The sequence below is a fragment of the Buteo buteo genome, chromosome 11 (assembly GCF_964188355.1).
Source record: "Buteo buteo chromosome 11, bButBut1.hap1.1, whole genome shotgun sequence".
Lineage (NCBI taxonomy): Eukaryota > Metazoa > Chordata > Aves > Accipitriformes > Accipitridae > Buteo > Buteo buteo.
The window spans coordinates 39,765,739-39,778,008 of record NC_134181.1 but is presented as its reverse complement, the minus strand read 5'-3'; the positions used below and the strand labels follow the sequence as shown (position 1 = coordinate 39,778,008).

Genomic DNA, 12,270 nt, shown 5'->3' with positions numbered 1-12,270 from the left:
TCTCTTTGGCACCATGTTTAACTGAATGAGAGCAGGATAGCACCTGGATCTTGGATAGCGTCTTCCATGTTACCACAAAAAGAATCAGGGCAAGCTTAAGCAGTTTTTCAGAAGATAGGCTTTCAGCTGAAAAGAAGGCCAAGCTTCATTTTGTACTATCTACCTGGAGCTTCAGAATCTGAAGATTTTCAACCCACGTGCCTTTTCCACTCAAACTGTTAACATCACTTTCAGGACCTAACAGACTGTTCAACCACTGGAAATACCTCCCTTGCAATTTAATGTCTCTCATTACGCATCAACTCCTAGTTATCCAAAAGCTCCCTGTACAGTCCTCACATTAAATACAGAACTGCTTTATTCTCTCAAATGATTTCACTTTCCTTAAATTGGAAAAGGGAACACTCAGCATAAAAAAAAGGCTCATCAGAAAAAAAAAAGATCCCAAAACACAGCAGCAACGTCTTCCTGCACTTCTAGGTATGTATGCCTGTGTGAACCAACAATATATTTTGAAGTTGTGTATTAATCATTCAAAAAAACCCCAAAAGACACCAATAAGTCCAAATTATTTTTCCAGCTTGCCTTACATCAAATGAAGTCTAAATTTACAACTCTCTCCAATTGAAGAGTACCACAAACAGATGGAAAAGCTTCAAAAGCTCTTAGTCACATGGTTTAGTTTTAGGTAGTCCTGCAAGGAGCAGGGAGTTGGTCTCAATGATCTTTACCAGCCCCTTCCAACTCAAGATATTCTATGATTCTATGAAAAGCTGTATTTGTAAATAATAAATAAATAATGTAAAGCACATTTCTAGCACTCTTTACAAAATTTGTGTTAGAAATGTACCTTAATACAAAGCAATTTCTTGTGTTAAGAGGGAGAAGCAGCTTGACTCTACTGCTGCACCAGGAGGTTAAACAAGACTGATAACTTAATGTAGATTTTTTTATGTACAGTGTATAATTTTCAACTTGGTGTGTATTTCAAAGTCTCTTCTTCCAAACTGATCACAAGGACTCAAGTCTAACCAGGTATAGGAAAAAAAAAGGGGTATGGTGAATAGTAGCAAGGCAACATATCATGGTTATTTTATAGGGATCTGGCTATTCAGCAAATAAAATTCTTAAAACTCTCTAGAAACAATTTGCTTCAGGTTTAAACTGAGTTTCTTCAGGAACTATCAGCCATGTAAAAAGGCCAGACCTATAGCTCCAACAGTTTCAGGGTTAAGTATTCAATAATACATACATACACGGTATAACCTCCTCCTGTTGCAGACAGTCACATAGCCTTACAACTTCCCTCAAGTGTTGTCCCGTCCCACTGAAATAAAAAAATAGTTTCTTCATTACCTCGGTTACAGATAGTGCAGAAATTGCTTGGTCCTTCACTATGTTTCTTCAAATGATCTGCCATATATGCTGCTCGCAAATACTTCCCACACACCTGGCATGGAACTTTGTCTTCATGACATGCTAGGTGTGAGCGCAGTCGGTCACGAGTGGCAAAGGAAGCATTACAAGTCTGCAGGTATAATGAGAACCATGTGACTCATCAACTGCTAAAAGCACTGATACTGTCGAATATATTTAGTATTCTTTAGAGTAAATACCTTAGATCCTGTGCAAACACACAAATGACATGATGCACAAGCCATTTTCCCACAAATAAAAAATTCACATCACCAACACACTGTACAAGATGTGATGTTACTACTTGAAAGAATTAAGAAAGCAAGAAAACAGCTCTAATGTACTACAGACAGTAAAACTTAAATCAAGGTAGAGTTGTAAGGCCTTAGCTCCTCTGAGGATGGAGATACTAGAACTTCAAGTAATATTTAACAAAAGAAATAGCACAAACCACTTTGTTCCATTTACAGTAAGTTCTGCCATTTCACTGAGCCATCAATCACTTTAGACCACTCAAAGTGTCCTCTCTTGTCATCTTCCTAAATTTTACTCTTTGATCTGATCAATCTAACTTCAGTAGGCAGAATCCCTTTGGAGCACAAAGACATACAAACAAAGCATCAGAGAACTGGCTGGGATGAGAATATGACGAAAGACAGTAAAAGAGCCATCCTGGTATCCACAGTAGCAGTGCAGACAAATTGTGGAAGTGAAGCCTCAGAACTGAGCAGGTATCAAAATAACTACATGACACTGTAATCTGTTTATAACTTACCCCTGATCAAGGTATCATATTCCACTTACTACCATGAAACAAGCTTGATTTGGCATAAGATAATATTGATTCTACTTGCCCACTTCCCAGACATAATACATATGATGAGCGAAGGCTCCCTCCCATTTTTATAATCATAGCAATTGGCAGGCATGCAGACTATGTATATAGCCTATTACAACAGCCTGCCAGTTCTGAAAGACTTGCTCTGTCTCTAACATGTGAAGGAAAATAAATCACCAGCTGTACAAGTTATTAAAGATATAGTCTGAAACCACAGCTCACAATTGTGAGAAGAAAAACAAAAGCAAACATACGTTAGAATGACCAGACCAAGCGGGCAACAGTGACATTCAAGAATGTACAGTGTTTTGTTTATACCACCTTTATATAAAATAACGCAGTTTTAAGATGTGTAACCAGAACCCCCAAGAGATAATATGAGGCTATTAGGTGACTTGGGAACTGGATATATTCTGTCTTTTCAAGTATCAGTGTGTAATTAAACAACTGTTTCAATAGTGATAGACTTGTTAAAGTAGCAATCCTAGTAAAATTCCAAAATTATAACTTCAAATAAGTGAAATTGGTAATGCAGAAGAGGATAAACCATATAATATTATATAATTTAGTTAATCAAGAGCTTAATTGAAAAAACATTGAAGGCAGCTGAAAAGTACCTATCAATTTCAACAGGCTTTACACCCATTCGATCCTATGAGTTGCTTGAGTATGGTAAACTCCCATAGAGCTGAGGCTACTCTGCAGCAAGCGTAAGACTTAGCACCCCAGAGGATCAGGACTTAATGAACTTAAAAAGAAAACAGCAAAATTATCTGGATTTCTGTGATACACAGTTTAACTAAGCTCACCAAAGATTCATAAATTAAAAGTAGTGAAGATAAAGAGGCAAATTCTTGAACATGAAAGATTTCTCTTCATTTGAAATCTCAATACACAGCACTGAGCAAAACAGGTGCAGCTTTCACTTACTAAAATGTTCTTAGAGGTAAACACTCATTTAAGGCAGGATTCCAGCACTGATACTAACCAATCTGTTGGATATCAGCTAAAGATATATAACTAGACAATCAAGGATGACAGCCAAGAGATCATCATCAGTAAGTCTAAAAATCTTGAGCCACAGTAAGCGTCCATACAAAAGCATTGGGAGTGCATTAGTTGATGAAGCAGACCAGAGACAAATTACATAAATACAGGGATGCCAGAAGTAAAACCGTATCTGTCCCATATTGAACTTATCAAGTTGAAAGCTTATGGAAAGGCAATACAATCATTTCTGTGTTTGATTTCTCACTCTTGCTGCTGAGCTGTGCAAAGTTAACCTTTGGATAAGCTATATAGTAAATATATCTGCGAAGAAGCTTAAAAAAAAAAAAAATTAAGTCCAGTGGAGAAAGCAAGAACCAGTTTAGCTGAATCATAACAATGGGAGACAGGACTAGGTCTAAAGAAAACCCCAAAGTTAATATTCAAATAGTTAATATTTATAAAAGGTATAGAGCAAAAAAAAAAAAAAAAGTTTTATTTTACAAAAGATGTGAAGTGCTAAATGAGTGCTAAGGATTTATCATTAATTGTTAATCATAGAAGAAAACTCTCCAGTGCTTTCCTATCAAACATTGCACAGGTATATAAATAGATCAAAAAGAATATATATAAAGTTTAAAAAAACATTGTTTAAGAAATACCTCTTGAAGTTTCAACTTTTCTATGGATGTGGATGTCTCTGAGCTTATTCCATGGTGGCTGCCATTTTCCTGCTAATAGGCAGGAAGTAAGAGAAATTAGGACAGGAAGAAACTCATTCTGCATTGAAATCAATGGGAAAAGCACTGGACTTGGGACGCCAATTTTAGGTTTACTTAAATAAATAGATTTTTTTTTTTTTTCAAAAGTTGTGCTTTAATTTAACCTGTATTTTTCTCTTTTTTTTAATTTAAATTGACAGAATAACAACCTGTCTCTTGTCTCTGAGAAGGAGCAAACTTCTGTTTTCTCCCCTTGTTCGTTTGTGTCCACAAATTTTCAGATCACCATTTTCTCCCAAACTGCAGTCTAACTTTCATACCATTCACACTCAAAAGCTGACAACCCAGCTTTACCCCTTCCCATATGACAAGTCAGCAAACTGAGCTATCCCGTTATGGCCAGAAAACTGACTTACCCCTTCTCCTACATCCAGAACTAAACTGTCAGATTTAAAAAACAAATAAATAAATAAAAAATCACCAGTGCAACAGTCCAAGGCAGAAGATCCAGAGTGCCATTTGGTGTCTTGCCTGGGCACCAAAGCAACTTCTTGGATCCGATTTCTCAGCTGCCCTGGCTCTGTGGAAGCCTTCTCTATTCTGAGTCTATTTTAACAGTAATGAAAAAGCTGGAATCAGGTCTTTGTCTGGCATCAGGTGCTACAGGTGTTGGAACTTAGGATAGTTTTTCAAAGATCTGTGAAGCACAGCCATTATTTTAGGGGGATGAGGCAGGATTACATGCTGAGCACTGAAAACTAGCTGTTGCAGCGATGTTCAGCTTAAAATTGTCCTGCTTCTCATAGTTTCATTTTATTTATTCTGAAGCTGGGTTGACACCTTCATGCTTTTGTTTTGGTAGTCCAAAATATACCACGATGCCACATCAACAAAACATTAGATATCCACCGGTTTGCGACCATACACGAGGGCTCAGGTAAACGGCCAGTGGATTTTGTTTAAATCTTAACAGAGCACAACTTCCAAGAATGCCATTACAATAGAGGATTCTGGAAAGCTTTTCTGTTTACTGACAGAGTACTTCTCTTTTGCAGTAAACATAAACAAAGCATGACAATAAGAGGAATTTTCAATGGGAACTCAACAGATTCAAAAAGGACGCTCAATGCTGTTCAGGCTACTCACATGGAGAGCTAATTTGCCAAACAAAATCAATGGAAAAAGAGAATGGAAAATGGGGAAATAGCATGCCAGTATTAAGCTATTTTCCTTCTTAGTGGCCAGATTCTGTGTTTAGATACACATCATGGAACAGAAGTGTAACTGGTTATGAGATAATCACAAGGAGAACTTCATCGGTTTATACATCAGCTTTCAGATTTGAAACAAATTTTCAGCATGATAGCACCCCTTCCGTAGTTTGTACCATGTATATCAGATCTGTGCATATTTAAGAAGACTTTCTAAATCTGACAGGATATTATGAAGTATTTTTTGCAAAGACACAAAACAGCTCTTTAGCAAATTTTCTACACCTTAAGATTCATGAAAAATTAACTTTGCGGGGTTAAGCAGTCAAAAATCAAGGACAAACCAAGCCTGAATGACAACCTCAGCTCTGTCCTGATGCTTGTAACCTCTAGCCTATACCTTTTAACTGAAATGAACAGTGCATACAGTATTATGGCACTTTAGACAACACACAATGAGAAACACTGTTCTTAGAAATTGCTATCACAAAATACACGTGTGCAAGGAGACGGAGTTGAGCTTGGCTGTACAATCTTAGCTTCTGTATTTCTTTACTTTCTAGCTCTCAGTGTATCCTCTGATTCACACTTACAGAGTTTATATTTAATACTCTTAAATCAATCAGAAAACTATACAAAAGTTATCAGGCATCGGCTGGCAAAGGACAATTCATGTCTATCAACGTTATTCATAAATGGTGTTCGTTCAATAACCTTGATATCAACTGGCAAACGAATGAGGAGTTTCTGTTTATGTTGGGACCTAAACATTCATTTTCGTACTTGCACACAAATACATGCCTATGGAAAAAATCTGTAGTCATCTTCAGTTCATCCACCCAGACCCCTTGCTATCCCCAAATTGTGAAGTCTTTTTATGAGTGGAATTTTGCAATTTATATAAATCTATAATCCCTAAATCATCTTGAGAAGCTTAAGCCAATCTAAGGCTTTATATAGGATATGCAGTTAAATCAATGTGAAGGCTCTATGGCCTGATTTTCAAAGGTGCTGGGCTTCCACAGATCATATGGAGGTCAACAGAAACCTTTAGATTGCTCTGTATGTCTGAAAAACTGTTCACTGGATTATTAAAAGTTGCAAAATGTTTCAAAACTCTCAACAATTTGGAGGAAACATAGGAGAGGGGTGTCAAGAGATGGGAAAAAAAACACAGATCAGGAGGCAGCAGTCATGTAGGACTAGGTTCATAAAATGTGGTTAAAAAATTTTAGAAGAAAAAAAAATCCTCTAACCTTCACTGTCGTCAAAGAAAATGAAAATTATCTTGCTCCAACTTTCTTTAGATAAATAATTATATAAATCTTTCTTCAGAGACCAAGCATGGAGACTGCTAGCCCAACAAATGTTTTAGAAGTTTGCCCAACAACTATGTGAAGGCAGTGGGTGATAGCAGAAGCTGATTCTCAACTTTGGTTTTAATTACCCTTACTTCCAGGCACCTTTTAAATCCCTCTACAAATGAATTACAAAATAACTTTCTTGATTTGAGCTTTCAAACCCTAATAATTTATTAACTGTAAAAAAACTACATACAACATTATGACATTGTATTACAAAGGATACTGTGATGCTGTTATTTATATTCTCCCCAGGATAAAAAAAAGCTTCCAATTTTGCTCAGTGCAATGTTCTGAAGGCTATGTGATAAAAAAAAAAAGAGAGCATCTTGGCAAGTTATGATAATTTACCAATTTTATTTGAAATTATTCTAAAAAAAAAAAAAAGTCAGCATTGGAGCCTCCTGTTTGGCAACAACTGCAATCAAAAAAGGGGGGGGGAATGGAGAGAATCATCAGTGACATTGACTCTAAGCCTAGGGACAAGGTGGCTGGGTAAGGGACAAGGTGGCTGGGTAAGAGATCCAGGGTGAGACTGGGACAGAGCAGCAGGGAAGAACATCTGGTAGAAGGGGAGGGAGGCAGGAGGACCAAAGCTGTAGATGACACAAGGGGCTGGGGGACGGGAGGGATGTAAAGCAGCTGTCACTGTTGAACACTGTTATTTACAATCATTTATCCCAATTCACACACACATGGTATTTTTACTGATACTTCATAATTGTCTGCACACATCAATGCAATGCCAAAGATTACCCATACATCAGTCTAAACCCCTCCAGCTCCTACCTGACACTTGTGAGGTCTCTCTGAGGTATGCACCTGTTTGATGTGTCCATTCAAGTGGTCTGGCCTTAAAAGAAAATACACAGAAGCACACTTAAAACAAATACTAAAAATAAACTTACAATTTTAACAAAAAAAAAAAAAAAAAAAAAAAAGATACGATCCCAGTGATGGATCTATTACAAACGTAGCGATATTTAACTTTCCAAGAAACAGATCACCAACAACTGGGACTCTACCTTGATAAGTACCCTCTGCAACTTACTAAAAAGGTTAGCATTTTCTCAGGAATTATGACTGAATGATCAGAGAAAACACAAGCTACAATTTTCAAGCCTGCATGTCCCCTTCCAAAATCCTATTTAGATCTTGACAATCAGGGCACTTTGATTTACAGTTGCTGAATATTTGAAAACCAGACCCTTTTGGTTTATGTCCCAAGCACGGATGTAAGCAGCCAACTTTAAGCACCTCTGTGCAAAAAGACTGACTCTAAACTCTGTTGCTGTGACACATTTTCCACCAGCAAGATGAAAAAATACTGTCCTAACTCACAACTTGGTGGGGAGACTGCATTAATACAAATAAAGTGCTCTGAAGGTCCCAACTAGAAGGTGCAATGGAAGAGCAAATTATTACTGAAAAAAAAGTTAGACCATTCTTCACAATCAGTAAAGCCTACTTTGAAGAAGAGAGGACTGAATAGCTGCAGATTTTCCTGGTGGGAGTTTCTCTCCTAGTGGGAAGAAAGCTTTTCATTGTATGAGGCCAAAACTGCTTGGAAACAAGTTCTCCACCCTCTCCTCCCCCAACTTTCCAGCTGCGCCAATGAGAGGGCGCGGGATGGAATTCACGCACTGCAGACAGAAAATAGACTGAACTTTGCAGTCAGGCTGTTAAAACCTGATGCTCCAGCAGCTAGTGGGCTGGAGCGGTGTAACCGGAAAGACTGGTTGGGGGTCCTTCTGCTAGGTACCTCAAGCCTAGGAACCTCATGTGCTGTGCTACTGAGTGAAGGAAAGGACACTAAAATTAGACATCACGCTTCCAACTTCCTTTGGCTGCTCCTGCGCCTGAATACTGAAGCTTAAAGAGTCTCTACTTTGCATTCATACTTTGATTTTACAAAGATGTGTAGACGCGTTTGTTGTTTACTTTTATAACAGCATTTCTCCCTGTTCGCATTAACTTACTCGGAAAAATGAGACCTCAACAGGTATCTTTCACTTTCCCTTGTTGACAAAAACCTTTCACACAGCAACAGCAGAAAACTTTTAAGTGTGAATAAAAATAACAAAAATTGTCAGATGATCCCAGGTAGCGCTACAGTAAGAAAAATGCTTTCACTTCTAGCCACAGAGGAAATTTTCATTTCATGACTTTCCATCACTAAATCTGCAGTCCATATGAAGATGCACCCCTAATTATCGCTGATTTGAAAAAAAACAAAAAAAGTCTACATTTTCTTAATTTATTTCAGTAGCAAGAAGTCCCTCTAACAGAAAGAGCTAGCGGGGGCACAATTCCTACATTTCTATAGCTGGGACAATTCTAGCCCTAGTAGCCTTTTGATTCGTTTTCGTATCTCGATTCCTTCCCTCCTGTAAAAGCAAATCAACTGCTGTAGAAAGCCGACTGCTGCTGCAAAAGTAACACAGTGTACGCATCCCCCTCCCCCCACTACTCCTAGTCTCAAAGCGAGCATCAAACTTCCAAAAAAGTTTCAAATTCATTAGCTCAGACTATAAGATACCACTAACATGACTACGTGTATCAAACTACTTATTAAATTAACTCCCACAAACAGCGACAACAAAAAATCAGCAACATTAAATGCACAGATCTTACGTATGTTGCAGGGCAGAAACAGGATCCCCTTCAGAAGGATGTAAACCCAAAGGACACAAAGATCATGTATTAAAAGATACTTGATGCTGCAGCCTTTGAAATCTCACCTCTTCCTTCACATTTGGGTGATAAAAAACATTACGAACTAAGAGAAATGAAGGGAAGTTAAGAAAAAGAAAATTTAAAATGGATACGAGAAAAATAATAATCTTGAGATGTATTAATATTTTGCACTTCAACAGCACCTTCAAACTACCTACAAATCAGTAGTCTCGAGACACTTATGTGAGGTAGGTAATTATTTCAATACCCATTTCACAGAAGAGTCATTTGAGGGAGAGACTAACTGATTTGCCCAAGGACAAGCATACACCAAGCCTGGGACAAAGCTGGGAATGTTACCCAGAAGCCAGCTGACTCCCAGTTCTATGCCTTAATTACTTTTAAACCCTTTCAAGAGACTGTAGAATAGCGTCCCAGTGGAAATGATGGAAGTTCTCATTTCTCGAGACATTATAACGTGGAACAGCCAAACTATCCTAAGTACAAATTGTTCTCGTTTCCCAAGGGGTAGGAAAGACAACTTCCTAGGTCTCCGTTTGTGTCTACGGTCCTTATAAGTACTCCCTTACCTGGAGAAGCCTTTTCCACAGCTCTGGCAGATGTAGGGCTTTCCCACAGAGCCATCGTGAGATCGAACATGATAGGACATCCTGTCTTTCCGCTTGAACCGTAAGCCACATACCGGACAAGAGTAAGGCTTCTCGCCAGAGTGCGACAGCTTGTGCCGATTCAGGTGGTACACGTCCCGAAAAATCTTGCCACAGATCTCACAGGCCACCTGTTTCCTCGTCCTGCTTCTTTTTCGGGGGGCGTCAGGGTCATCCTGACCCGGGACACCATTTTCACCCAGTCTCGGGGGTGGGATGTCTATGTAGCCCAGCTGTAAGCTTGTCACCCCATGTTGAGCCTCGTGCTGACGAAGACGATTAGCATCCGTAAATACTTTCCCACAGAGGCCACAAGGCAGGATACCGGCCTCTCGCAGGCCCCCTGGGGTACCAAACATCATGGAGTCCAAGAGATTGGCCTTACGGGGACGCCCTCTGCCCCTCTTGGTGCTTAAAGTGGGGGCACTAGCAGCGACATTCTGGAAAGGCGAGGCCAGCAGCGGTGGGGACAGAGGTCCCGCCACCATGGGCAGGCGGTCCACCCCCTGCAGAACAGGTAGGGAGGACTGCGCGGCAGTGAGCGCAGCCCGCGTGGCCTCGTCTTCGGGCATGCCAGCGATGCCGTTGCCATTGGGTGCCAAAGCGGCACCGTTGGTCATGTCAAGAGGGAAGCCGAGGTCAGCCGCCCCCGGACGGAAGAGCATAATGTCGGGGCGTGCAGGGGGCACGAGGATCTGCACATTGGACTGCTTGATGACCTCCTGGCAGATGTCAATCACGGAGCGCATCAGCAGGAACTTGGCGGCCGTCATGAGCTCCGGGAAACTCTCCAGCCGCACCACGATGCGCGACGTGTAGGCGAAGTCCAGGATGTCTCCGAAAACCTTGGAGCTGATGGTGTGCATCTCCAGCTCCCGCCCGCCCCCGGGGGCCCCGCCGGCCACCGCCGCGGCCCCGCCGGCCGCTGCCGCCGCCGCCGCCGCCGCCGCCTCCGTCGCGCCCCCCTCCGCGCCGCCGCCGCCGCCTCCTGCCCCGTCGCCCAGCTGCGCGCTGAACACCGACTCGAAGTACTCGCTGCAGGCGGCCAGCACCGCCCGGTGCGCCGGGAAGCTCTCGTCGCCCACGCGCAGGAGCACGTCGCAGAAGCGGCCGCCGTTCTTGCGCTGCTGGTTGAGGCTGTGCAGCATGTCGGCGCTGTGCCGGCTCACCTGGTACGTGTAGCAGCCCGACGAGGGGCCGCAGGCGGCGGCCTCGCTCACCCGCTCCATGGGGCTGCGCCGCCCCGCTGGCGCCCGCAGGGGGCGCGCGCTCTCAGGCCGCCCGGCGGCGCGCGCCGCCTCCTCCTCCTCCTCCCCGCCCCTGTCCGGGCCGACGAGCGGCGGCGCGCGCTGCGCTCCCTGCACAGCGCGAGGGGATTGCAGAGGGAGGGAAGGAGGGGGGGGGGGGCGAGACAAAAGGCTCGGGCGGCGGAGGGGCGCGCGCCGCGCGGGGCCGCCGCGGCCGCCGGCGCGCGAGCTCCGCCCGGGCCCGGCCGCCACGAGGCGCTGCGGCCGCGGAGGCCGCCGCGGGAAGGGGCGTGCGCGGCGCGGCTGCAGCGAGCCGGGAGGGAGGGGGGCTCCGGCGGCTGCGGCTCCGGGCTGCCGGCTCCGTCCGTCCCTGTGTGTTTGGAGCGGAGGAAAGATGGCAGCGGCTGCACTTCCTCTTGCACTTTCACCCCTGGGGGGAGGAGAAGGAGGGGGCGATACCACCCCCCCTACAAAAATCCAGCGGGGGCCCCCCGGCTGCTGCTCCCCGACCAAGCGCCGCCGCCGCCGGCTCCGGCTCCGGTCCGGGCCCCGCCCGCTTCGCCGCACCCGCACCGCTGGCGCCGCAAACTTTCCTCTCTTCTTCGGCCGAGAAGACCCCCACCCTATTCATAGAGACCCCCCCCCTCCAGCCACTCGGGCTCCCCCCCTGCCCCCCCGCTTCCTGCCCCCCTCCCTCCCCGCATCCGCCAATGCAAGAGCAGCCAGAGCCAGCAGGCCGGCCCCCACCCCGCCCGCCCGCGGGGGCTGGGGGCTGCGGTCTCCCCCTTCCCCAGCACCGATCCTCCAATGCCGAGCCGGCAGCGAGGCCCCCGCCCGCGGCACACGGGGGGGCGGCGGGGCTGCGCTCGCCCCCTCCCCCAAATATCCGGGCTGCAGCTCGCCCCCCAGGCCCCCCCCTCCCGCCGGAGAGAGGAGGAGGAGGAGGAGGAGGGGCCGGCGGGGGGGGGGGCGTGAGGGGGGGGCTGCAAGCAACCTCCCCCCCCTCCCCAGGCACAAATCGTCCAATGCAAACCCTCCCGGAGCTGCAGAGGCGCAGAGCGGCCCCCACCTCCTCGCCTCGCCTAAGGAGAGCCGATCCCTGAGGGGCCAGGGGCTGCAGAGCAGACCGGCCTCCCCCCGGTCT

The 12,270-nt window shown here is 44.4% G+C and overlaps 1 protein-coding gene across 8 annotated transcripts in view; it reads right to left on the bottom strand.

Moving 5' to 3' along the window:
- The window catches only part of PATZ1 (POZ/BTB and AT hook containing zinc finger 1), a 28,921-nt gene extending 17,424 nt beyond the window's left edge, over positions 1–11,497 (bottom strand). For 5 of the 8 annotated variants that reach the window (XR_012652355.1, XR_012652354.1, XR_012652356.1 and 2 more), the window contains exons 1-4: positions 9,802–11,497; positions 7,325–7,388; positions 3,904–3,975; positions 1,357–1,528 (exon numbers count right to left, since the gene is read on the bottom strand). Coding sequence is in view for 5 of the 8 variants with exons in the window: in XM_075041723.1 (XP_074897824.1) it covers positions 1,357–1,528; positions 3,904–3,975; positions 7,325–7,388; positions 9,802–11,108 (1,615 nt within the window). In the remaining 3 variants the exon portion in view is untranslated. The remainder of the gene's footprint in view (positions 1–1,356; positions 1,529–3,903; positions 3,976–7,324; positions 7,389–9,801) is intronic. The other 3 variants (XM_075041724.1, XM_075041726.1, XM_075041727.1) reach the window with 1 other exon arrangement.
- Positions 11,498–12,270: the final 773 nt, after the last annotated feature.